General features: G+C 42.2%; 1 protein-coding gene across 5 annotated transcripts in view; it reads left to right on the plus strand.

The window, feature by feature from the left end:
• Nucleotides 1-27732, plus strand: part of FGD3 (FYVE, RhoGEF and PH domain containing 3) — a 122255-nt gene that overhangs the window by 72932 nt on the left and 21591 nt on the right. For all 5 annotated transcript variants that reach the window (XM_077325555.1, XM_077325553.1, XM_077325552.1 and 2 more), the window contains 9 exons: nt 6063-6152; nt 9639-9775; nt 11523-11679; nt 13066-13204; nt 17002-17060; nt 23083-23229; nt 24953-25045; nt 27116-27195; nt 27527-27557. In XM_077325555.1, the coding sequence (XP_077181670.1) occupies nt 6063-6152; nt 9639-9775; nt 11523-11679; nt 13066-13204; nt 17002-17060; nt 23083-23229; nt 24953-25045; nt 27116-27195; nt 27527-27557 (933 nt within the window). The remainder of the gene's footprint in view (nt 1-6062; nt 6153-9638; nt 9776-11522; nt 11680-13065; nt 13205-17001; nt 17061-23082; nt 23230-24952; nt 25046-27115; nt 27196-27526; nt 27558-27732) is intronic.

Genomic DNA, 27732 nt, shown 5'->3' on the forward strand with positions numbered 1-27732 from the left:
TGAATAATAATAATAATAATAATAATAGCACACATCCTTCAGATTACTATGCAAAGGTTTGCATTATGAAACCATGATATTCCCTACCTTTCTTGATTCAGTTCTGGTTGTCTTGATTATGAGACATAAAATTAGCATGTTAGTGGGATTTTATTTTACTAAATAAGGTAATCAGGACTTCTTTTGTATACATATATACAAGAATTAAAATAATATAGTGAATTTGCCAGTAACCTTTTTCAAAAAATTAATCTTTCCAGCCAATTTAATGAAATTAAATTGATAAGTAATCTTTTGTGCAATCTCACATGGGGACTGTGCATGAGCAGGCCTATCACTGGATATGTCTGTACAGCTTGTTCTGTTTGGGTGAAGGGCAAAACATCTCCAATATGTAAACCTTGCCAATGCTTCACTCCCAAGTGGATTAGGCATCAAAATTAAAGACAGTGTTGTGGGAGAAAAAGCCTCAGACTCTGCATCCAAAGCCTCAGACTCTGCATCCAAATCAGCTATAGAAAAGCAATCTAATATTATGTCCTTGGATTAATAGAATCATAGAATCATAGAGTTGGAAGGTACCTCCTGGGTCATCTACTGTAACCTGCCACCCCTTTGCCTTCACAGAATCAGCCTCTCTGTCAGATGGCTGTCTAGCCTCTGATTAAAAATTTCCAAACATGGAGAAACCACCACCTCCCAAGGAAGCCTGTTCCACTGAGAAACTGCTTTAACTTTCAGGAACTTGTTCCGGATATTTAGATGTAATTTCTTTTGAATTAATTCCATCCCATTCGTTCTGGTCTGTTCCTCTGGGGCAAAAGAGAACAATTCTGCTCCATCCTCCATATGGCACTCTTTTAAATACTTGAAGATGGTTATCAGATCCCCTCTCAGTCATCTCCTCTCTAGGCTAAACAGACAAAGCTCCCCCAACCTTTCTTCATATGTCTTGGTCTCCAAACCCGTCACCATCTTTGTTGCCCTCCTCTGGACATGTTCCAGTTTGTCAACATCCTTCTTCAATTGGGGTGCTCAAGACTGAACACAGTACTGCAAGTGAGGCCGAACCAGAGCAGAGTAAAGTGGTACCATCACCTCCTGTGATCTGGACACGACACTCCGTTTGATACAGCCCAAAATTCCATTTGCCTTTTTAGCCACTGAGTCACACTGCTGGTTCATGTTCAATGTATGGTCTACTAAGACTCCTAGATCCTTTTCGCACATGCTACTGCCAAGACAAGTCTCCCCCATCTCATATTGGTGTATTTGGTTTTTCCTACGTAAATGCAGAACTTTACATTTGTCCCTACTGAACTTCATTTTATTCAGTTTAGCCCACTTCTCGAGCCTATCAAGATCATCCTGTATTCTGCTGTTGTCTTCAGTTGTGTTTGCTACCCCTCCCAGTTTAGAATCATCCGCAAATTTAATAAGTATCCCCTCTAATCCCTCATCCCAATCATGTATAAATATGTTGAACAACACAGGCCCCAGGACAGATCCTTGGGGTACTCCACTTGTCACTCTTTTCCAAGAAGATGCTGAACCATTATCAAGTACCCTCTGGGTATGATTTCTCAACCAGTTATTGATCAACCTGACAGAATTAGGATCCATACCGCATTTTACCAGCTTGTCAACAAGAATATCATGCGGAATCTTATCAAAAGCTTTACTGAAATCCAGATAAACTATGTCCATGGCATTCCCCTGATCCAGCAAGGTAGTCACTTTCTAAAAAAAAGAGATAAGGCTGGACATGACTTGTTCTTGCGAAACCCCTGCTGAGTCTTAGAAATCACAGCTCTCAGTTCCAGCTGCTCAAGGACCGAGTGTTTGATTATTTGTTCCAAAATTTTGCCAGCTACAGATGTCAAGCTGACGGGTCAATAATTACCCGGATCCTGCTTTTTCCCTTTCTTGAAGATGGGGACAACATTTGCCCACCTCCAATCATCTGGCACCTCACCTGTTCTCTAAGAAGTGTCAAAAATAATGGACAGAGGTTCAGAGATGACATCTGCAAGTTCTTTTAGTACCTTTAGATGCAATTCATCTGGCTCAGAAGACTTTGTTTCATTTAAAGAAACTAGGTCTTTGTGGACTGTTCCAACAGTGATCCTAGACCACCATTCCCGACTCCCGTGTTGTGTTACGTTTTTGCCACATTGATCACTATTTCCCTCAAAAGAGAAGACCGAGGAGAAATAGGAGTTAAGCAGTTCAGCCCTCTCTTGATCATCTGTTATAATTTCACTTTCTTGTCCTCGCAGTGGTCCTATGGTGTCTCTATTCTTTTTCTTGCTTGAAATATAACTAAAGAAGCCTTTTTAGTTATGTTTAGCATTTCTTGCTAGCCTAAGCTCAGATTGAGCTTTAGCTTTTCTGACACTCCCCCCACAATTATTGGTTATTTGTTTATACTCATCCTTGGTAATAAGGCTTTACTTCCATTTCCTAAATGACTCTTTTTTAGTCCTCAAATCTTTTGACAACTACCTATGGAGCCAACTTGGCTTCCTTAGGCTCCTTCAACAAGGCTGGCTCCATTGTCCCGATCCAGATCACAATAGATCCAGTCTGGATCACAATTTCCTCCAGTTCACCATGCTTCTTAGTTATATCTTTCCCAGGAACATAGTACAACAAATTGGTGACCTGGCAGGGGGGTGGGTTTTGGAGGGTGGTTGGAGGATCTTAATTGTATGTCTTATTCATTTGTTGTATATTTTAATGAATGTTGCGATGGGTGGGAACAGCCGCTTTGACGGCTGCATCGTACAACCCTAGATACAACCTTGCCTAACTCCGGTGGTCATCATGATCTTAGAAGTTAAGTCTCTCTTCAAAAAGTATCAGATTTGGCAAGATAGAGGAAGCGTGCATGCATGCGAAAGCTCACGCCTTGAATACATTTTTGTTCGTCTTAAAGGGGTTATTGGGCTCAAATTTTGTTGGACTTGACAAGAGGTAAACATGTAAAGTTTTTAGATAAGTAATGCAAGTCTAGGTTCCCTACCCATTGAGCACAATTTATTCCAAAGCATGTCCCTATTTATCTTTTCAAAGGCTGAAATGGAATAATTTTGCAGATTTCCTGATACTGCTGTGGCATTAAATAAGGCAGTAAAATGGTCAACCCAAACTTGAGGGATATATAAGTAGATAAGCTTGTTACATGATAGTTCTCACATTACTCTCAGGAGATAAAGACTCCATGACATACTACAGCCAACATAGTAATAGCAATATGGTTTGTCTGTTCCTTTGTCTTTTCTGCCTTAGACTAGGCAACAGCATAGCTTTTTATTTTAACTATGAACACAAATAAAAACCAACATTTGAAGTACAACATGCTAGTAATTTGTGAGAAGAAAACACATTTTCACATTATTAATCATATGCACCTGCGATAGACTGTGCTGTAAAAGCTCATAAATGCTGTGTAAATATGTGAAGGACTATGAAGGTTTAATGCCCCACAGAGCCTTGAATAACAGGATGATTGATTAGCATCAGTTGAGCAGAAAGACTTGGGAACTAACTCCTTTAGTTCTGACTGGAAAGTTTAACTCTTCCTGAGGAGAGTTTCTCTGACTGAAAACAGTTTCATATTGACTGAGGACGGGGAAGGTTGGCAAGGAAGAGTGGGAATTCCCTGGCTATTTGATAAGGGAGATAGCACTAAAGAATGAAGTGATCCCTGGTAAGTTTGAAGAAGTAATTTGAGTATTTGGTAGTATATTCCTGCCTTTTGAAATTTGAAGAGTCGGTTAAACATAAGAAAGTGAACTGAAGTATCTAAAAAATACTGGAACCAAAGTTTCTAAAACTTTGTGAAAAGCTTTAAAACTTTCCTGTGCTGGAAACATATGAACTTGAGTTTATGATTATAATAAATTACTTCTGAGTTATTTTACCCCTGATTTCACCTTTCCCTCTCTACATTGATTGCTGTGTAAATATGTGAAGGACTATGAAGGGTTAATGCCCCACAGAGCCTTGAATAACAGGATAATTAATTAGCATCAGTTGAGCAGAAAGACTTGGGAACTAACTCCTTTAGTTCTGACTGGAAAACCGCTGAGTTGCCCGGAGGAGGGCGGGGGGAAAGGTGCCCCCCCACACCCAGCCAGTGTACCCTTCACCTCCCTCCCCCCCCGCCCCGTTCTCTTCCCTTTGGCTTCCTTCCTTCCCTCCTTCCTTCCTTCCTTCCTTCCTTCCTTCCTTCCTTCCTTCCTTCCTCTCTCTCTCTCTGTCTGCCCCGCGCAGTGCCCACGCTCTGCCGTCACTCTGCCGTCATTCTGCTGTCACTCCCCCCAAACACCCACCCATCTCTATGCCAGACTCTTCCCCTGCCGCCACCTCACAACTCGCCCCCCCTCACCCACCCAGCGGACCCTTCACCTCCCCCTTTCTTTCTTTCTTTCTTTCTTTCTTTCTTTCTTTCTTTCTTTCTTTCTTTCTTTCTTTCTTTCTTTCTTTCTTTTTCTTTCTTTCTTTCTTTCTTTCTTTCTTTCTTTCTTTCTTTCTTTCTTTCTTTCTTTCTTCCTTCCTTCCTTCCTTCCTTCCTTCCTTCCTTCCTTCCTTCCTTCCTTCCTTCCTTCCATCCATCCATCCATCCATCCATCCATCCATCCCTTTATCTCCTTTCTTGCTCCCATCCATCCCTTTCTCTTCTGCCTTTCTTTCTTCCTTCCATCACTTTATTTCCTTTCTCCCGTTCTCTCTCTCTCTCTCTTTCTCACTTTCTCTCTCTTCCCCCCCTCTCTTTCTCCCTTTCTCTATGCCTGCCTGCCTGCCTTCCCTCCCTCCCTCCAGCGTTCTGGCCACTGCATCTTTCTCCTCCCTCCCTCCCTCCCTCCCTCCCTCTCCCCCCCTCCCTCCAAACCCAGGACTTCTAAGCAATACACTCTACTATCAAACCATGCTAGTGCCTGTTGTATTTCCTGCTACAATGGTCTTAAGCTACTAGTGGCTAAATAAATCCTGATTTATGACCTGCATAGCACTTGCATCCAGGTTCCGATCAAGTATGATTAGCAGTCTTTGTGCCAAGTGAATTTGGTATGTCAGACAGTATTTAGGAAGCACAGGGTATCTCAAATTGACTTAGCATAGATTTGGATTTAGTTTCAGGGGCAACAATGTAGGTCTTACCATCAGCTTTACTGAGGCTGGAAAACAACAAAGAAGTAATTTTGCAGTGACTAAAAAAACAGACAAAGACTTAATGTTTTGTTTTTGACTTATAGCAAATACTTTCTTCTTTGGGATTAGGGGAAGATATTTCATAGTGATAGACAGTGACATCTTGTTTCTGCCCGATGGCAAAAGTTGCCTTTTCTCAATTTATTTTACCAGTCTAAAATTACTAGCTGTTTTTAAAAAGTCTGAAGGTTTTTGGAAAAGCAACTGCTATTTATATATATCTTTAAATATTTTGGTGAAAGAATTGAATTTCTCTGAACAAGCAAGACTGTGGAAGCCAATGTTGGATAAATTGTTGTAGAATAAATTTCCACTGCCTTGCAGGGGACAAAAAAAAGTTGACAAAGACTACTCTGTTAAAGCAAAAGTGAAACAGAGCCATGGTATCATAAAGACTAGCTGAAAATTATGGCAATAGCTTTTGTAGGCAACAGTCTACTTCGGTGTACAGATAAAGTGCACTGAGAAAGTAGAGTTCGTTTTGTTTATCATGTTTATATCTTGCCTGTACCTTATCTGGCTGTCCTCTGTTGCTTTCAGCACTTTTCTTTTAGTCCAACTTATTTCTATTATAATGTAGCTGGGCAAGGGGGGGGGGTCTTAAAGCTACTTACCACAGATGCTAAGGAGGAGGTCAGGACACACTTTGTCATCATGTGTTCCATTTTTGTTTTAAAAATTGCCCCACGCCACCTCAGATTTGGATGGATGGACAAGTGCCTAAAAATTGTAGGTTTCTCCCAATCATGTCCTTAAATAACCTTAAGCATGTACAAAAAGCACTCTTTTCCCATTTGGTCTTCAGAAGATTTATTAAAAGTGGGCTTTGTCTTTTTTCATCCCAGTGTTCTGAGCCACAACAGCTATTTAATATTGCAAATGAACTTCTTAATACCGAAGAAGCTTATGTTAAAAGACTTCATCTTCTAGATCAGGTAAGTGTGCCTCTACTACATTTTGCCCCTCCCCCCCACTTTGATAGCCTGCCTTATTTCTAAATTCTCATTCTTAGCATTCTCTCAGGCCAATTTCCACCATATTGGCTGTTGTTTTCTTATACAGAATTGTTGCCTTTGTCAAAAATTATCACATTACTCACCTCTTCATGAGATCCACTTTATCATAGCCACATACATAACTTTTTACAACTGCATTCTTGCCATATCAGTGGATTATATAATCAGTACTACTACTACTACTACTACTACTACTACTACTACTACTACTACTACTACTACTACTACTACTACTACTACTACTGTTACTAGTTTTATAGACACCCCTCTCTGCTAGCCGAGGTGTTAAGTTATGCTACCTGCCACAATGGCCAGCATAAATTCATCCATTATCGAATGAATGTGTCTTCAGTGGTTTGCTGAACTTCCACAACCACAAAGAATGTAGGTCTTCTCAAGAGTGACACAGTGCAAGTAGCTTTTGAAAGTGGGTTATGCCACATAATGAGCAGTGTATGAGAGACTGTCCTGCCTTCAGTCTTTCTGCAGCAGGGTTACAAATTCACAGATTTATTCTCTCCTAGAATTATGAGTAGCTCTGGGAGATATGTACATTTTCTGGCAGAAACTTTCATCTTATTATACACAAGTACTGCCAATGATGATGAGTTTACCACACTCATCATGGTTAAGAATTGGGCCAGGAATTACAACCATCACTGGGAATGTTTTTCTTTTTTAAAAAAACCTAGTGTTTTCAAAGAGTTCTAGCATTTGTCAGAGGCATAGATACAGTTTGCAACATAGAAAAGGCTATACAAATGCCCTCAGATGTTTTTGAGGCCTTAGGATAAGCCCAGGTAAGCTAAAGAGCTGTGAGGGAAAGGCACCATGCAATCCCTGAGTTTATGAAAAGGCTTTTAAAAATATACTTTCTGGTAGTTCTTCCCTAGTCCTCCGGGGTTTTTAAAAATCTTTGTGGTGAGGCCCTACATTTTCATCTCTAAAGCCCAGTATTAAATGAATGGTTCTGATTTCACCATGCTAAAAGGACTGGGAACATTGTCTAGGTGAAACTTAACATAAAACACCTTAAAGATCATAGGTCCAATTGTTGGAATTAGAAGTTACCTGGATTTGCTCAGACAATTCAGGGATTGCATGACATCTCCCCCCCCCCACAAGACTTGGAGTGTTGGATTCTACCAGCACTTCTATATGATCTGACCCACATCCCATCCTCACCGCAAACTCCAGGTCTTCTCTCTTTCACAAGCTAAAAAGCAGGTAGGGTCTAGCCATGTTAAATATCTTGATGTCTTGGTTCAATGAACTGTAGAATTTTTACTAGCATGTAATGGTCACAAAAATTTCCTTTGGATGAAGGAGTAATTAAAATTTTTGCAGAACATTTCTTTGATCTTGGATGGGTAGGATTGCTAGTGTTAAAATGAGTCTTCTAACACCCTCATTGAATTTTTTTTTTCATATTGGGAAAAGTTTTAAAGATTTTTTTACCTGTTAGCTGATGAGAATGGGTATGGATTTTCTAAGTAATAAATACATTGTAGTCATGACAATAATTAAAGGTTTTGAACAAAATGTGGCATCGTTTTACCTCAGACGGGATATTCCTAAGAAAGTATCTTTTTGACATAATCAAGAGAATCAGATGCATTGATTATCTAGCAGGACAGACCTTCACAATGATCTGAATTGTAACAAGTTGTCACATTTATTGAACCAACACGCTCTAGGATAGTTTTTTTCCCGTGCATGTTATAAGATAACTATCAAGCCATGCATTCCAGTCTTTTCCTGCTCCTGTGTGTATGACATGAAAATGGTTTGTTCCTTGTAATAGACCTGGCATTTTCCCCTTTTCTTTATAATTAAAATATTCTAAGTTAAAGTGGTACTGCCATACTGAGCAAAAATTCTCAAGACCTTTATAACAGTGGTCCCCAACCCTCAGTCCAGGGACTGGGACCAGTCAGTACTGGGCTGCGGCTCCTCCTTGACCTCCTCCCAAGCTGCTGCCTCGGGGGCTGCCCTGCCACTCTGCCACCAGCTCACCTTTGGTGCTCTCCAGTGGCCCCCATGGCTGGGGCTCCCCCTCGGCATGGCACTGTGCAGCTGCTGCTGGCAGCGCCCCCCAAAGGGCGGTGGGAAGTCAGGTGCAAGTGGAGCAGGGGCTCAGGCGGAGGCGTCCTTCAGCAAAAGACTACCTCCCCAGGCCTCAGTAAAATTGTCAAGCATTGACCGGTCCCCGGTGATAAAAAGGTTGGGGACCACTGCTTTATAATCCTCTGTGAAATTCTCCACCCCCCAGTTGTTCGGAATCTTTCAAACTATGGTTATCCATCTTCACAACACTTGATATGGCTTTACCGTTCCTTTAATTCACACCCCATTTACTTTCATGTTTTTTAAACTGCATTGGGGGGAAATGCTGAGAGCAGAGCAGCCCCCACAGATAGATTCTAAATTATTAATTATATGATCAAATATAAAGTATCAAACCTGTCAAGAGTTTCTTTTTTCAACATTTTCATGGCTCATTTCTTTCCTTCTCATCCTCAACCTTTCTATTTCTAGAATGGGGATAAAACTGATCTACCTTAATGAGACGTTCTTAAGATTATTAAGAGAGTATGATATGCTGTTTAAAAGCTGTATAAAATATGGCTGAATAATTGTTAATTCCAACATAGCCTGCAAGAAAAGAATAATCATGAAATATTCTCAGATGCTTTTGTTACTGTGGATTCTTCAGTGTTTCTACACTCGGTGTCTTTGTTTTGAATTGACAGTCTGAGTAGAACTAATGGAAGTTATTTTGGGACAAATGACTTCCTCTTGTCTGTTGAACGTTCTGAGGTCAAAGTCAGCTAGTAGCAGAGTCAGATGTTGCGCAATGCCTAATGTGGAAGTAGGAGGAAATTGATACATATTTTACAGAAATCAATTTGTTAACTAGTAGAAAGTTCTTTAGGAAAGGTGTTCACACATATCTAGAGACCATTACCTTTCATTTTTATTTATTTTTTGAGATGCTGCTTCGGTATTAAACACTAAATATTTGTACATGATTTTTTCTTTCTACACATGCATACACACTGAGCTTCAGAATTAAGTAGGCGGCACATTACTTGCAAAGTTTTGTATTTTTTTGTTTGTCTAAGGCAGGGGTAGTCAACCTGTGGTCCTCCAGATGTCCATGGACTACAATTCCCATGAGCCCCTGCCAGCAAACGCTGGCAGGGGCTCATGGGAATTGTAGTCCACGGACATCTGGAGGACCACAGGTTGACTACCCCTGGTCTAAGGCATTATGTTTTGAACAAGTTGAATATATTCTTGAGTACATCTTGGGAAATATAAAATCTTGAAATACCATCTAGCTAGGTTTGTATCAAAAATATACTTTGGGTTTTTTACTTTTTTTTCTTTGTATGCGTGCAGGTTTTTTGCACTAAATTGTATGAAGCGGGGATTCCGCCTGAAGTGGTCACAGGCATCTTTTCGAACATTTCTTCCATCTATCGTTTCCATGAACAATTTCTCCTGCCTGAGCTCAAAACAAGGATTATAGATGAATGGTGGGTAAACCATTTCTTTTAAGCATGCAATAGCAATTATAATTATTATAAATGTCTGTAGTATGACAGATGTAATCTTAATTGCACAGTACGATGCATCTATCTTCTGGCCTAGGTATCAGTATGGGCACTTTTGCTTTTTAACAATTTCTCATGGCACATTTGGGATCTGAAAAGCCCCTCCCCCAGCAGGATAACGAACACCTTATGTTGCTGTGCTTTGTCTTTGAACAGAGGCTGGGGCCAGTTAATTGTATGGGAGCAGTGTGCTCCCTGTTGTCCTCAGTGCAGGGCACCTTTCTCTTATGCCTGCAACCGTGGACTTTCCCAACACAGAATTCAGTGGTGAGGCCTTCTGTTACCCATTGTTACATGCACAGCTTTGGATTTAAACCATGATGGTTTCCACATGGGAACAGATTTGTATAGTTTCCCTGTTGCAGCTGCCAAGACATAACAGCAGGAACATGACTTCCAAAAGGAAGGTGTCTTTGTTGTTTTCCATCTTCAGCCTCCTACCTGTAGGCATTTCCCCTCTGTCTCCTCTAGGGCTTTTTCAATTAAAAAAAACCCCACTGGTCAAAGCTCCTCTCCAAAGATTGTTAAGAAAACATAGTTTTCAGAGGATAAGAGGACCTGATAAAGGAAGTGCAAATGGGGATAATGGGAATAAACAGACAATGGCAAGGTGCAGATGTCCACAATACTTCTCCCACAATAATGCTTATTACTATTGTTCCTAAGAGGTTATCAAAGCAGTAGTAAAGATTGCAGATCACACCAAAATGGAAATGTTAACTTACCTAGAAACATAAATGTGGGTTTTCCTGGGAAGTTTTCCGATCAAATTTAAATAAATATATATATAATTTAAATAATGTTAGTAAAATTTAAATAATCTTTGCAAAGAAGGCCCATATTTACCCCAATGCAAGACTAATTCCCCCCCCCCCCAGGTATGTCATTAAAAAGGAGTGAGGTCTTCTTACATTCACTTACAGTTATGTTGAGTCAAAAAATCATATAATTGTTAATGGGGTCATCTTTCATTTAGTATCTCCTTCCTTTTGAGTTAACATGGTACGTTGTACAAACTGGACCATGTACAAGCACTATGGTTTCTCCATGCTTCATATCCATATTTAGCCCTTCTGACAAGCTGGTTTTGCAGCACAACAATTCTAGAAAGGCTGTATTTACATATGGTATTGGAAAAATTTAACATTTTGGAAATTTTCTGCCTCACACCTCTGCCTAGTAGCAAGCCGCATTAAACCCAATGTAACTTACTTCTGAGTAGACACAATTAGTATTGTGCTGGAAATTAAATTGTGTGTACCATCAGGTCACAAGCAACCAACTTATGGAGACCTCAGTAAGGGGCCAATGCAGCCTTCTGCAGAACCTTCCTTGGTAGTTTCCCTTCCAAATACCAACCCTGCTTCCTATCTTTGAGCTAGAAGATAAGGCTATACCATGACACTTTCCCTCCTGGAAATTATATTACAGCTGTTCTAAACAAATTAATAATTGAAATTATACATATAAATCACAGACTATTTTCAAATTCTTAATGTGATGCAAGAGAATAAACAAAATTGTATCTATATACATTGCATAAATTTTTTAAAGAACATGACAAGAAATTATACCAGCACGAAAATCCCGATGTGTTCTTTAGTTTCTAATTAATATCTATTATCATATATTTGTATTTTAAATTCTTTTTGTTGTTGTTGTTCTACAGGAATACAAACCCACGTCTAGGAGATATCCTTCAGAAACTTGCTCCATTTCTAAAGATGTATGGAGAATATGTAAAGAATTTTGACCGAGCAATGGACATGGTGAATACATGGATGCAGAGATCCTCTCCATTTAAAGAAGTTACTCAAAATATTCAGGTACAAAGATCCCGAAATTCTTGCCGATCATAGCCAGTTTCCATTACACTTGAGGAAACAATGAGACCAAAAAATTATTCCCTTCCTTTCCTCATTAAAAATATTGCAAGAAAGCATAGAATGTATGGTAACAAATACTTTTTTGTTATTATTAACCACAATGGTATCTAAAAGCTTAAGCTACCGATCAGGATGAGTTATCTTGTCTAAACGTAACACATAGATACTTTCCAGAAAGATATAAAGATGTTTTGCCACCTTACCTGATAACAGTATGTCAGTTTTTGGCTCTTGGGTTGTCAGATGCTCTTTGTAGCAGGACTGATTATTAGATGGTTGTGTAAGATTATATTGACATGAGACAATTAAAGTTTGCATTTGATTTAATATAAAACATTATGTATTGTCAACAGAGAGTTTTTATAAATGTGTAACATAATTATTGGTTGTTGAATTTTTCAAAACTGTTTGTTCCTCAATAATGATTAGCCAGGGTTTCTGTTACTAGGGTTTCTGCTTGGGCATATCCACTGCATTGACTGATGTCTGCTTATTTTGATTAATTTATAATTCGTGTGGCTAAAATGTTTTTTGTACTTTAATTGAGGGTAATTTCAAGTAACAAGAGATATTGAAAAGGTAGTGAGTCGATTGTTGGAGGCTCTCAAAGCATATGCAATGAGGATTGAATTTAAGGGTCAATAATAATAATTTTGGACTGCATCTCATTGACCGTTTACACACTGGAAGTTTCATGCTGGGCTGCAGGCTGGAGTTTTAGTCATGGCAGGTTACTCCACCTCTTCCTGCCACCCACACAGGGGAGCATTTGGCCCAGTGTACCTCATCCACCCCCGATTTGTATAACTGCACGGGAGCTGAGGCAGTGCGTAAATGGGCACTGTTACATAATGACATATATCCATCCACTGAGCAAAGTTTGAAGTCTTCCTGCAGCCTTCGTCCAAATTAAGTGTCTTTCCTCTAATGAAGGAAGGGAAATGGCTTCTAATCTTCCGTTTAAGGGAGACTTTCTCCAACTTAAGTGACTCTTCTGCCAACAGAGGAAGGAGAATGCCTCCAGAAATCAGAGTAAGGACATTTCCTCCAATGTATGTGGTTGTTCCTCAGTGGCAGCATATATGCCTGTACAGTTCTATAGAATGTTCTGCTTGATTCTGTTCCCCATTTGTTGATCTTTTTACAATGCAGTTGCCTCATCAATATAGTTCAATTTGTTATTGATATGTGTTGATCTCCCAAAATAATTTATTTAAAATATAATCTGTTTTGCAAATTTTAAAGCAGGTGTTTACATCATTAAATGGTTTGAGTACACGGATGTAACCTTTACTTTGTTTTACTCCCCTTCACAATGATATTCAGAAGCAAGAAATATGTGGAAATCTGACATTACAGCACCACATGCTAGAACCTGTACAACGAATTCCCCGCTATGAGCTTCTCTTGAAAGATTACCTTAAAAAACTTCCTGAGGAGTCACCAGATAGGAAAGATGCTGAAAGTAAGTACAAGCTTTATTCTCATGGTAGCTTATTTTTTAAATGGTATTCAAAAATGAAGAGAGAGTGCCCAAGAAATGGATCACAAATTTTAAAGCTTTTTAAAATACATTTTCCCCTGTTACAAATTGATAAAATCATATCTAATGACTCAGTATCATTCCATTCAGCTTGCAAGCCTGTGGATAGAGTTTTGTAAATTACCTTTAATTTGCAGCATCCAGTACATTTCTAGTATATGTTCGTGTCAGGCACAAACATCTGCACTGTTTTATTCACTGTTTTATGCCTTGCCACCAATTAACTAAATTGGTATGATGTGTGGGATTTGCCCTGTTGTGTTCCACAACATCCCGTTTGTTTCCCCAACTGTTTCATATTAATGTAAAGCCCATAGAAGAGATCAACAATATGCTGATGGCCCTCAGCTCTATGTTTGATTGTATGGACCCCTGACATGCCTATAGCTGTGTTGAGCTAGTGTCTGGCCACTGTGGTTAAATGGCAAAGGGTCAACAAGTTCAAAGGTAAGGGAACTGGATATTAGCTGTGAAGATTTTGTGAGCCCTTTTGCAGATAAAATCTTGTCAGTCTGCCACCAATGATTAATACAGAAAGTGGAGGCCCCTTGGACACCTTTGAGGTTGTCTTTTGATAGCTTCAGGTGCCTCTCCCAGGACAAAGTGGATAGGTTGCTAGCTACAGTGAGGCAAACCACATGCCCATTGGATCCCTGCTATGCATACCTTTTAAAAACAGCCAATAGGAAGGTGGGAGTTCCTCTTGACAGATCATTAATCTTCCCCTCACTTTGGGGAGGAATAAACAAATGGAGAGATAAAGAAAGAGAGAGTGAAAGAGAGAGAGATAGGAAGACAGGAAGTGAGAGAACTCTCCAGCTGCTCTCCCCGCCATCCCCAGAAGCCCCTCCGAGGGCTGTGGAGAGCGAGGCAGGGCTTTAGGGGTGGGGGGAGGAGGCAGGCATTCCCCCTCCCTCCCCAGCACCCCCAGAAGTCGTGCAGCCTGTCTTCACGAGCCTTGCTGACAGCTGTGGAGGCCGTGATGGGGCTTGAGGGGTTGGGGGGAGGCAGTGGACATTCCCTCCTCCCCAGCCCTTGCAGGAGCCCCAGTGCCTCTCCCTGCCATCCCCCAGAGCCTTGGCGACAGCCGTGGAGGCTGCTGTGGGCTTGAAGGGTTGGGGGAGGTGGCGGGCATTCCTCCTCCCTCCCCAGCCCCCACAGGAGCTCCGGTGCTTCTCTGTGCCATCCCTTCAAGCCCTGCTGATGGCTGTGGAGGCCTTGGTGTGGCACAAAGGGAGGTGGCGGGCATTCCCCACTCCCTCGCTGGTTCGCGCAGGAACCCCGTTGCCTCTCCCTCCCAGAGGGCCGACGACAACTGTGGAGGCCACGGCAGGGCTAGATGAATGAATGAATCCCAACAAGATGGTGGGCTCCTTGGGAAAGTTGAGGTCTTGGGGGTTCAGCTCACCCCTGGTGACTCAGTCTGCAGATATTACTAGACCTAGCATTATTGCTGGAGAAGTGAGATAATTCATATGTTTAAAAAATTGCTTCATTCAGCCCTGAGGAAAGCACCTTATCTTGACCGGGTCAATCTGGCCATGTGGATCCAATCTATGGCACCTAAGGAATAGCCTCTTATAATGTACGTGGCTTTATCCGTGAAGGCAAATACAAATGAGATACAAAATACCACAACTCATTTACTATCAGGGGCTTTACAGACTATGCATATTACATCATTGGTTACTGATTAATTTTGGGGTTCACTGGGTGCTGGTCATTACCTATGAACTCTCACTTTTGTTTTCTCTGTTGAAACTGTTTTAATTTGAGCAACACATTCTAAAGATGATCCCTGCAAAGGGGCAAGAACAATAGCTGCCTATACCTGAGCATTTTCTGTTGTAACTCCTACCTGGTGAAATGTCCTGACTGCTTGATGAGATCGGAAAGGCTCCTATGCTTCTATTGTTCCTTGGAATGTGTAAAACAGAATTGTTCTGGAGGACATGTTTCATATAAGGAATAAATAGGGTTGTTGTTTTAATCGTCAGTTACATTTTTAGACTTCCCCTCCCCCTTTCTTATACTTGCATTATTTGATGAACTAGACATTAAGCCCGCTGTGGCCAAAATACAGCGGGCCCTAGGATGATGGGTGGGTGAAGGGATGGGGCAAAGGAAGGAGGAAAAGGAGAAAGAAACAGAAAGACAGAAAGAAAGGGAGGAAGATAGAGACAGAAGAAGAGGGAGAGAAACAGGTAGGCAGAAAGAGGCAGATGGAAGAGAGGGAGGCAGGGAGGGACAAAGGGAATGTTGGGAGGCATGGAGGGACAAAGGGAATGCTGGGAGGAAGGGAAGGACAAAGGGAATGCTGGGAAGAAGGGAAGGACAAAGGGAATGCTGGGAGGAAGGGAGGAACAGAGGAAGGTAGGTGGCCTTGGGACCTTCTGCTGGGGCCGAGGAGCAGTCTCGGCTGCTCCAGGGCCTGGCAGAAGGCTCAGGACAGCGGGAGTGGGCTTTGTGGCCTTCTGGCGGGTCCAAGGGCAGGCGAGCCTGCCTCAGGGCCCAGCAGAAGGCTCCGTGGGCGAGGGGAAGCCAGCCGGACGACTTACCGCTGGGGAAGGCTTCTTCTTCTGAGCGGTGACTCTCCGGCCGGGCCAGGCGAGGCTGGGCCAACCAGCCAATGGGGAGCCGCACAAAGCGCAGCTCCCCATTGGCTGCTTGGCCCTCCGAGTTTTTATCACGGACAGGGCCCGCCCTAACTCCTCCCCACCTGCCCTTACTCCTTTATTCCTCCCGCTCCTCCGGAGCGGGGGGGGGGGGAGGTTTAAAGATGTATTATTCTGCGTAGAGAAAATGAATTTTGGAGAGTACCTGTCTCCATTGGCCTTTTGTCACATGCAGGGAGGTCAGTGAAGTTGCTGTATTAAATGTTTAGGTGTCTCTCCAAACACATTTGAGGGAATGGCATTTTCACAGATCTGGTTTACACGGACTGAAATACAGCTCCCTTTCAGTTCTTCATCCCTGATAATGAGGATGGAGAGAAGGAGAATGGTGAGAGAATTTCATTGTTGATCAAGTGAAGGGAAACAGTGGCTGGAGCCTGGCTCATTCTATAAAAACGTGTGTGCCAGTGATGTTCACAGAAGTGTACATTCATAAAAAGCACACTAGTTGAGAAAGAATGCTTCAAAAATGAAAGGAAACTAATAAGTGGATGAGCGATAGGGTTGTGAGTGTCCTGCATAGTTCAGGGGGTTAGACTAGATGACCCATGAGGTCCCTTCCAACTATAGTATTCTATGATTCTATGATTCTATGATTCCAAGAGTGAAGTTGGAGTTGGACATGGAACAGCCCTTTCAAAATTAAGGAATAGAAATTCCCCGGTCTGCAAGCATGAAGAGGAGTTCATAAACATACATGCAGGGACCTGACCTGAGCTATCTAAGATGTTATGTTGCATTTACTTTAGTTACTGGACCTTGCTAGCTGAATTAATTTCAGCTTCCTTCTCCTTGACCTTTCGCCCCAGTATGCATTACTTATCTGAGTTCTGTTCTGGGCAATATTAAAGGGAACACTATGACATGCATGCTTAATCTTGGCAAACACAGGAATGTTGTGCAGGGGTGCTCTGCTTACAAATGTACCACTTGCGTGAAGCAGCATTTCTGCTGTCAAGTTGTACGCATCAGGGACATAAAAACTACTCTATTAAATGATAACAATCTTAAGAATATATAACTGCCACTGCCTCTTTATTGCAGAATCTCTGGAACTCATTTCGACGGCAGCAAACCATTCAAATGCAGCCATCCGAAAGATGGTGAGTAGAAAATGTTCAACAGAATTATCATCTAAGCCATTAACTGAGATCCTTATTTGGAGAAATGGTTGTCTCATTACCATATAGTGCCTTAACGATGGTATTCATGCTGAACTAAACTTTCAGATATTGATAAAGCAGAAGTGTGTGTGTGTGTGTGTGTGATGGTATATTTTAGCTTTACCAATATCTGAAAGTTTAGTTCAGGATAATATAAATATTGTCCTGTTCTTCTTGCCATTAATTATCACATTGCCTTGTGTTGAAGAACTCGTTTTGCTTTTTATGAGCATTTTCTACATATTCTTAAAATGCTTGTATAAAATGTAAAAATGCTTGTGGGCCAGTGTTTTACATAAGCATTCGTCTGCCTGTCTGTCATGCCATGCACCTACACAAACTGACAGTACAGTGCCCACCAAATCTCCTTTGCAAGACATCAGACTACCACCCACCTCTGTTTGGGAAGGATTGACCCATTATGCACGGGCCAGAATGCCTGCACTGGTGGCAGCAGGGCTTCGGAGAAAATCCCTGATAACGCTCGCAACCGCCAGTGCAGGTGTGTCCCAGCCCAGGGCTACAGAAGGCCCGTGTTAAGCAAACAGAGGAACTTCCGCAGCTTCCTGTTTATGCCGGGTGGCGGCAGGGGCTGGGGTGGGCCAGCAATGTGCATAATTGAAAGTGCCGGGTCTTTCGGCCCGCCTTGCCCCGACCTACAGTGTCCCTGTAGGGACACCGCACGACCCTGTGGGCTCTGCGGAGCCACAGAGCTGGCAGGGGCAGCCCCCTGCCCTGCCAGAGCATGTGGCCCCCCCACTCCCCCTGGCCCTTCCCCACCTCCCCCCCAGCCGCTGCTGCTTACCTTGGCTGGCAGCGTCCCGGGCCTCCTGGCCCCAGCTCAAAACGCGCACACTACACCAGGGAAGCTCTGCATGCCCCACCCTCGTGAGTACACAGGGAACAGCATCCTACCCCACTGCAATGGCACAGCAGCAGCACGGAGTAGCTGCCGCCGTGCATAAAGGGTCATTATGTGCATCACACCCATAATATATTTGTATGTCTGAATGTAGTTTCACACAATAACTTACATGCACCATGACAACGGGACATGTTTTTGAGGGGTGACTCCATTCCTTTCCATGTGTATGTACTTAAAATCAGGGGAATTGAATAAATTGGTGTTATACTAAAGGTTTTAGTGTCCCAAAATGTGAGCTGAATATTTGTATTATCAAGGAAGCATCTATAAGTGTATTTTGTTAATAGCTTAGAAATATGAATAGAGAAGCTGGCACCAAATGTTGAAAGACAGCAATAAAGAACATTTCAGGTAATTTGAATACTGTTCTCTTTAACATGGTTCAGAAGAGAGAACCTCAGAAATATCAGGGAGCCATTTTGTTGACAGATTTCTTGAGTCAATGGGAGATGACATTTTGAATGTATGCAGTACCTGAAAAGGATTATGCACAAATTTTCATCAAGAAAGTATTTGAAATTGTAAAAGACATTTTATCCCCTTAGACAGCATTCTACAGAAAATCAGAGTTCATCATCTTATCTTATATTAATACTAACAGAGAAGCCCGTTGCAAAAAAAAAAAAAAAAAAAAACCTACCCAGGGAGGCCTTGCAAGGCTGTGGTGGGGCTGCTTGGGGCTGGGGCAGGGAGCGCTGGAGGGGTGTTCTCACCTCCACCCCCGTGGTTTGTAGGTCAAGCTCATTCCCACCAAATCCTGCCTGCCAGCTGGCCACCCTTACCAGTCACCATCAGCCCAGTAGAGACATTGGAGGGGGATGCAGCCAGGAATGTGACAGCCTACCTGATTGGTCATTCATTGGATGGAAGGCCAATCAGGTAGGTGATGAGTTCCAACTCTTCCCACTATCCGTGTCCAGCTTTATTTGTTACAAATTAATGTGTTTAATTTTCGTTCGTTCGTTCATACATATTTATATACCGCCCTCCCCGAAGGCTCAGGGCGGTTTACATAGAACTGAGGACTTTACATAGAATCATACATATGAATAACTGTAACATTAATAATACTAACTGATCACAGGGTAACAGAACAACATCTTTCCCTATTAATAAAGCGGTAAGAGGAGTTGGGGTGGGCTGAGTACGTGATCAAAACTCACGGTTTTGGCCCTTACCCCCCGACTGAAATGCCTCCCAATTGCCCTCTCTGCGTGTCAGTCTGCCCCTTGCTGCCTTATCGGATGGCGCGCAAGGCGTGCCGCCCGAACCCCCCTTCCACTTGCCATCGCCGCGGAGTGCCGATTCCCCCAGCCATCACCCTGATTGCGCCCCCCAGGCCTGGCTCCTAACCTGCCCACCCTCCAAAGTAATCCCCTGTCGTCCCACACCTGCCATCCTTGTGCTGGCCGCCAACGGGCAAGGTAGCCCTGGTGATGCGCGGGAGCTAGGCTGGTGGAGAGGCCTCACCCCAACCAAAGGAACTGCCCCTTTGGCTGGGCCACGGCCCCAATGATGACGGAGCCAGGCAGGGAGCCTATCCCCCCTTGCAACTTGCTGCCGCGCGGCGCCCATGCTACTTTGCTTTCGCTATGGCCGGGAGGTGGGCAGGGGCCAAAGGCTTCAGGGAGGGCAAAGGAATGCGGCCACCGTGCTTCAGGAAGGGCAAAGGAATGCGTCCGCGAGACAGCCGGGGCCCAAGCCATTCAGGGATGGCAAAGGAGAGCGGTGGCCGTGCTCATTTGCCTTCCCTGAACCTTGCAACGAGCCTGGGAGGTGGCTGGAGCCCCATGGCTTCGGGGAAGGCTCAGGAGCACACTAGCCGTGCTTCTTTGCCTTGCCCGAAGCCTGCCGTGTGGCTGGAAGGCAGCCGGGGCCCAAAGCCTTCAGGAACAGCAAAGGAGCATGGCGGCCATGCTCATTTCCCTTCCCCGAAGTCTGCAACACAGCCAGAAGTCAGCCGGCGCCCAAAGCCTTCACGGACGGCACAGGAGCGTGGCGGCTGTGCTTCTTTGCCTTCCCCACAGCCTCGGACATGGCCCCCAAAGGCTTTTGCTCCTGCCTCCGCAAGTCACCTGTTCGGCTCCGCTGGCAGTATTGTGACTACAACCCCCAGCATGCATTGCGCCCCGGAGTGCTGCATGTTGGGACCAGTGTGGGGGGGGCGGGGAGCAGGAGGGAGTCAGGGCAGGCAGTGCGAGTGGCCCGGAGGTACGGGGGTGAGTCGGCTGCGCGTCCCATGCAATCCTTCTGCTTCTATCAAGCCGCCTGCTTCGCATTCGTATGCGCACTCCCTTGCACAGCTCCTCCTCCTTCCTGCAGGCCTCCTTCTCTTTGTCCAGCAGTCCAACAGGTGAAGCTGGGAACATGGCCCTCCGGGGGGGCGGGGGGGAGAGGCTGCTAGCGCCCGCTGTATTTAGCCTACAGCGGGCTTATCTTCTAGTTAAACAGTAATAATACAACATGTCCAGCAACAGAATGCTTTGATGGATTTCTGGGGGGTGGGGAGTGGGAGGGGGGCAGGAGCCCTGTAAATGTTGTTCATTGTGCCTGGTATCAACCAAATGCCTGGTGGAAGAGTTCCCTTTTGCAGGCATTGTGGAACTGTTTTAGCTCCATCAGGGCCCTGATCTCCTCTGGGAGCTCATTCCACCAGGTGGGGGCCAGAACAGAGAAGGCTCTGGCCCTGGTTGAGGCCAGGTGGGCTTCTTTTGGGACAGGGATCATTAGCCCATTAGGTGGCAGCAGAGCATAGTGCTCTTTGGCAGGCATAGGCAGGGAGGTGGTCCTTCAGGTACACTGGGCCCTGACCGCCTATGGCCTTGAAGGTAATTACCAGAACCTTTAGCCTGATCTGGAATTCAACTGTCAACGATTGACGCTGGTAGAAAATAGGCCGGATGTGAGCCCTCCATGGTGTTGCTGTGAGGACTCTGGCTGTTGCATTTTGGACCAGTTGTAGTTTCCGGGTCAAAGCCAAATTTCACCTCATCTATTTGTTTAAATCTGACTTATCGATCTGGTAACAGTCCCCTCTGCTTCTTAAAATGTTTCTATGGTTTTAAAGAAAATTATAAAGGAAGCATTTTAAAATCAAGCCATGTATTTCGTGAGTGCTCTTTATGGGAAATAGTTGTGATTTTTTCCCTTTGTCGGCTTGGCTCATTACCACATTTCAAAGCTGATTTGATTATCCGTACTGAGATCCCATGTGACAGGTTCTTTTTTTCTTTTTTGAATGTACAGGTATCAGCTGATAGTGAAATATGTTTATACATGTTATTCCAGAAGTAATGTATTTGTGTATAAAGCTGAACAGAATAGAGTTTTTTGATAAGTATATATCTGAGAGGGCTGCCTCTCAGTTGGTTAAGCAGCCAGAGTAATTCATTATTAATACACAAAATCAAGTTGGTTAAAGTTATCAGTAAAATTTTGAGGGGACATTTTATAAGTTTGGTTTTTCTGTCTTTTATTAATGCTTTAGATTTAGATAAGGGCTAGATAGATAATATAGAATTGGGGGAAAGCAATTCCTGCATATTCGTCAAAATTCTAGACAATGTACCTGTACACATGAAATCTGTTGACAAACAGAAAATAAGAAATAATGGTTAGTGCTGAGAAAATACCTTAGGTTAGAATGAATTATAAACTACATTTTATTGTGTATAAAGCTGAACAGAATTGAGTTTTTTGATAAATATGTATCAGAGTTCATTTTGGTTTGCTTTAGTGGAATATCTATATTTTGCACAATAGTCCTGATACCTTAGTTGAAATTAGTTAGGCATCATGTCGTTACTATAGATTGTCATTTCCGTGGAGTAAGGGAGAAAACAAAAAGCTGAATGATTCAGAAGCAAAGGGCCCAAGGATTTCATGCACTGATTATCATACATTCCCTCATTAATGATTATACAATACTGTGACATTATAAGTTTCATAATTTGGACATAAACTTCCACATTCATTTTCTTGACCTGGATCATCACCACATGGATCCAACTGGACCTGCTTTAGAAGATAAATTACCTTGAACCATCTCTGTGCCATCTCATGTGCCAGGGGAGTTTTCACGACTATCAGTGGAACAAATTCACAGAGTTCAGCTGTTCATAGGGCGACTTCTGTTTATTCAGAACAAAAAGAAAAGTTGGTTCTTATATGCTGCTTTTCTCTACCCGAAGGAGTCTCAGAGTGACTTACAATTGCCTTCCCTTTCCTCTCCCCACAACAGACACCCTGTGAGGTGGGTGAGGCTGAGGCCCATTATGCACGGAGTGGAAGGTCCACATTCGGGGTGGAATGGCAGCAGCTAAAATCACCAATTATGCACGTTGCAGGCGGCAACCGGGTGCAGAGTTAACGCATGCCGCCGAAAAAGCTGTGTTAGCGAGATGCGGAAGAACATGGAGCTTCCCGGGACCAGGGTGCAACCAGAAGCGACTCTGGAGTAGCCGCATGCATAATCGGATACTCTGGGTTTTGCCGCCGTTGCATTCCATCCCGTGCGTAAGCGGTTTGCTTTGCTTCTTCCTCCTCCGCGTTCTCCATGCCGCCATTTCAGTGGCCGTGCATAATAGGCCTGAGAGAGCCCTTATATTACTGCTTGATCAGAACAGCTTTATCAGTGCTTGGCAAGCCCAAGGTCACCCATCTCGCTGCATGTGGAGGAGGAGCTGGGAATCAAACCCAGCTCCCCAGATTAGAAGTAAGCACACCTAGTCACTACACCAAGCTGGGCCCAAAGTGTGGGCATCAGATCTCCATGAAGTGTAAGGCACTTTGCTTTTATTGCAATAGCTAGGAGTGCCGAATGATCACTCTCTCTTCTTTGATTCCTAGGAATAAGGTTGCTTGCCTATCTAATTGGAAGGCACAGTGCTGGAAACATTTTATATAACTAAAGCTTATTTGTCTTCATGTCCCATCCCCCCGCCTTTGCGTGCTGTGTAATAGAAAAGAACTAACTGGATTATTTTGTAAGAGACAGGGGCTACCTGGTAGCTGAATTATTTTCTTTTATGTTTGCAGGAAAAGATGCATAAGCTGTTAGAAGTGTATGAACGGCTCGGAGGAGAAGAGGATATTGTGAATCCAGCCAATGAATTGATTAAAGAGGGGCATATTCAGAAATTATCAGCAAAGAATGGCACAGCTCAAGATAGATATCTATTTCTGGTGAGTCATTTGATTTCTTTGGAATAAGGCATAGAGACTTGTTTTCCTGCTGGTCAGAGTTCTCTCGGGCAAAGACCAGTTCACCTACATTCTTCTCATCAAGCAGCTTTTTCATGTTCTCCCAGTCACCTTGCTGTTCTTTGACATTGGGGGTGGGGGCAGTAAAGCAAAGTTGGTATTTTTAAATTATTCTTCCCTTGGTGTTTATGGTACCAAGTACTAAACAACCTCTGTTAACCAGATATTATCTAAATTATAGTGGCTAAATTATATGAATTAAATTATAGCTGCCTAGGCTGAATATCTGTTGTTTTAAGGTCAATGTATATATTTTAAATGTTCATATCCAGCCTATCAACTCATGGGATTTTCTGAATGCCTTACAATAATTCTGAAGATACAACTAGAATAGATAATTATTTTGGGTACTTTTATCCTGCTTTCTCCACTCAACAAATTTAATAGCTTATCAAACAGAACAAGGCTCCCTGTCATCTGAAGGGAAGGAGAGGAGCAGCAGATGCTAGAAGCTCCACTCTCAGTGGTACCATTCTTTCCCCAAGGACTGACTTCCTGAAGCCAGCTTCCTTTAAGCTTCCAGGGCTGGAGGGGAGGAGCATAGAAAGCTGTAGTAGCTCCATCTTTGTCTGGCATTTATGTTTGCCAGTTTAAATATTTTGTCCATCTGTGGTGCTATCAGGGAGATATAAAGGTGTTCATCTAGAGGACAGATTGTGCTAGTTCTCCTCATCTGAGTCTGATTCTGTACCGCACATTTTATTGCACTGCCATCATTTTCTGAGTTCGGTCACTGACTGACCCAATCTTGACTAATTCTGTGCATTTTTCTGGTAGGGATATTCAATTTTTACCAAAAGACAAGCTTCCCATTGTAACAGAGAAGTTGCTGAATTTTTGGCCCCAGTTCTGCAAGACAAAACTCACACCTCCAAGAAATAACTTGACTTCTATTTTCCTTTAGGATGGTGTCTGTATAATGATTTTCCCTCTAGTAGATTTTATTAGCAACTAACTTTTAATTTTTATTTTACATATTTTATAAATGTTTTATTTAATTTATAATTCATATTCTAACACTATCTTGTAATATCCATTCTTCTATGTTTAGGTTTTCGTATTACTATATCACAAATATCTATTTATTCCATGTAGTCTGAATATATCTGATTATTATTATGCACTTGGATCATCGTTCCTATGCCATTAAAGGTTTTTGAAATTTGAAATTTGCAGTAGTGTTAAAAGGTGATAAAAGCCCACGTGTACCTTCATAATGGCAATGCAAACGACAGTGAGAATGCTCTCTATGTGGAAGCAGCCAAGACCTGCAGTAGAGAATACGCTAGGGTGTTAGATAAACATGTAAAATTATTCTGTATATGCTGAGGTCCAGAGAGAAGTTGCAGTTCATAGAAGGGCAAAAGATTTAGGATGACAGTATGGTTTTTCTCCAGTTGCCCCATAATTTTAGAGCAATTCTGATCCTGGTAAATTTCCCTCTACATTATTTTTTTTAAAGAATAGTACCTATGACTTTCAACTTCTATCAGATTTGTAGAGTACTTTTAAAAAAGAATCATATTGAACAGATCAGTGTAACTGGATTTTATATTCCTGGCATGCTTGTAAGTCATACTGCTTTGTGGTTAAATATTTAATATATTTTCTGAATACCTCTTATGACTAGCATTTTCTATTACAGTTTAACAGCATGGTGTTGTACTGTGTGCCCAAGCTGCGTTTGATAGGCCAGAAGTTCAGTGTTCGAGAGAAGATTGATATTGCAGGATTACAGGTTTGTTACTTGATCTCCTTTTTTTTTCTTTTTTTTTTTTTTGCTCATGGGTGTTTACGCCATGGATTTTATCACAGAAGCCTTCCCAGATGAACAGCAAGCACTCTTAAGTATGTGAACAAGGTAAAACAAAGGCAACCTAGTAAGCAGAATGAACTGCTGTTGTAGGCAGAACTGTAGGAAAGGGAGGGGGTTTGACATGCCCAGTCAACAGTTTTAAAAAAATAACAGCAGCAAAATCAAGTCAGTGAATTGCTTTATTGACATTGAAACACCTTTGATGCCAGTGGGAAGGTGCAGAGATGTTAGTGCTGACTTGGGACAGTCTTCTCCAGGCATAGGCAAGACATAAACCATTTCATTTAATTCTTATATATTTAAAACATGTGGAGACTGCCTCTCAACAAAAGTGTCCAAGGCAGTTCACAAGATAGTCTAATGAAAAAACTCAGTTAACAATACAATCCCATATAGGCATGGACATGAACTGGCTCATGAGCCAAAATTTGGCACCAACTTGGGCTTGTTCTGAATGCCCAACCAATATTCAAGGAAGGCATCTTCCCAAAACATTTACCAGACTTTTGTCCAGTTCAGCTGTTTTGTGCTATTTAAACTGAATTGCTTAGCAGTGTGAGTTCACAGCTGACATGTAAGGCTAAAATGTTTGGCAGCCATTTCACTGATCAATTTTGCTTCCCCCTGCTTCGGAGCAGAGGGAAACAAAACAAACTAGTGAATTGGCCACCAGACATTTCAGCCGAACAGTTTATGATTACACCTGCCTCACTGTTAGGTTGAAATGGTTGATCCTCACAGCTGATGAGCAGACCCACCACCTGTTAGTTTAAAATGGCTGCAAGCCATTAAACATGGTGGTTTCATCTCTCCCCCCACACACACACACACAAGAGGGGGAAGCAAAATTGATAGGCTAAATGGCTACCACCCATTTAACCCTTCTGGGTGATTTCCCCTTCTTTCTCCCAACCACAGCTCGCCACAGCCATGAGAAAAGGGGGAACTGAACTTGTGGACTGGCTTGTTTCAGGTGGGGGCCTTTTATCTTGGTTCAGGGTTTGGTTTGGGGCCTTCCCCAAGCTCTGAACTGGATATTTTTATGTTTATGCCAATCCCTTTGTCCCATATTAAAGCCAGTAAAACCAGATTCTAAAAATTAAGAACAAATTAAGAACATTCATAGCATAAAGCAGAAAAGAGTCAGCAATCAAATTAATAGTGTCAGCAGAAAGCAAACAGCAAATGGGGACAACTGCTCAATTAAAAACCAGCTGAAATCTGAAGTCTAGTCATGGTGCCAAGAAAGCCATTGTTGGCAGCAGATCTATGGGATGACAGAGGATATTCCATCATCATGAGGCTGCGACTGAAAAAGCCCAGTTACTCATAGCTGTCTCTCTCATGCTGGAAGGTAGCTATGGCAGGGGCAAATGAAAAACAGGCCTGAAACTACGATTGTGGTTTCTGGGCAGGGTATATTGGGTAGGTGCTAGTTGGAGTACCCATATAGGGCTTTATGGGTGAAAACCAGCACCTCAGATTCAGAATGGAAACAGGTAGAGAGTAAAGGACTTTCAGACCTAGTGTAATATTGCTGCCTTTAGTTCTTCCTAACAAGCAATTTTGGCACTGAATTCTGAACTAAGTGAAATTTTTGAACTGACTTCAACATAGCCTACTGTAGATATAATCTAGAACAAAAATAGAGAATATGCATGGCTCTTGCCTGTGTTTTTGAGATCTGCAGCCCAGTTCTTAGAGATGTCCCACCAATTTCAGAATGGATTAGTTTCAGGTAAGAGTATGTAATATTATACTGCAAAGAACTTTGTGGCTGAAATGTAAGTAAAACTGTTGTTCAGCAGGTAGCAAAAATGTTTTACTCCCAGTACCTTAAATATAGGCTCTGAATTTTTTTCTTGTTTCATGTAACCATATTATTATTTTTGTAATATTCTTCATTTAGAGAGTGTTAAGCTTGTGTGGGAGTCATAAAAATAACTTACATTAATTTTTCCTACAAACTAAAATATTGAAATGGTTTTTCAGGTTCAAGAAATTGTCAAGCAAAATGTGGCTCATACATTTTCAATATCAGGGAAAAAGAGGTCATTGGAACTCCAAGCAAGGTATAAAAAGAGTTTATTCTACATATGTGTATATATTTTTAATAAAGTAACTTATAAGCAGTAGATACAGGAATCTGTTGTGCTATATTTTATTATTTTATATTATTAAGGTAAAAATAATCGTTATATACAGTTTTTAAAAATAATTTGCACACCAAGCCACTAATTTCTGAATTTATTGTGGAAATCAATGTAATGAGTATAAGTTTTTGTATAAGATTGCAGATATCAACTTGTCATATAGTACCATAAAAATGATAATGTCTGTGTGTTGATTTGCTGAAGAAAGCAAAGCAAAGCAAATTTATCTCTGTGTATTTTGACTTCACAGGACAGAAGATGAAAAGAAAGAATGGATTCAGGTTAGTATAATTATATAGTAACTATGTTACTCACTGACTTCACAGATTGATGTAAGCTGTTTTGGGGAGAAAAAATGGGGTATAAATGGAAGTAGATAAATAATAAAATGAAGTAAAAAATAAATAATAAATATAGCAGGGAAAATATTCCCAGGTTGGGAGCCACCTTAGTTAA

This window comes from Paroedura picta, chromosome 3 (genome assembly GCF_049243985.1).
Source record: "Paroedura picta isolate Pp20150507F chromosome 3, Ppicta_v3.0, whole genome shotgun sequence".
Classification (NCBI taxonomy): domain Eukaryota; kingdom Metazoa; phylum Chordata; class Lepidosauria; order Squamata; family Gekkonidae; genus Paroedura; species Paroedura picta.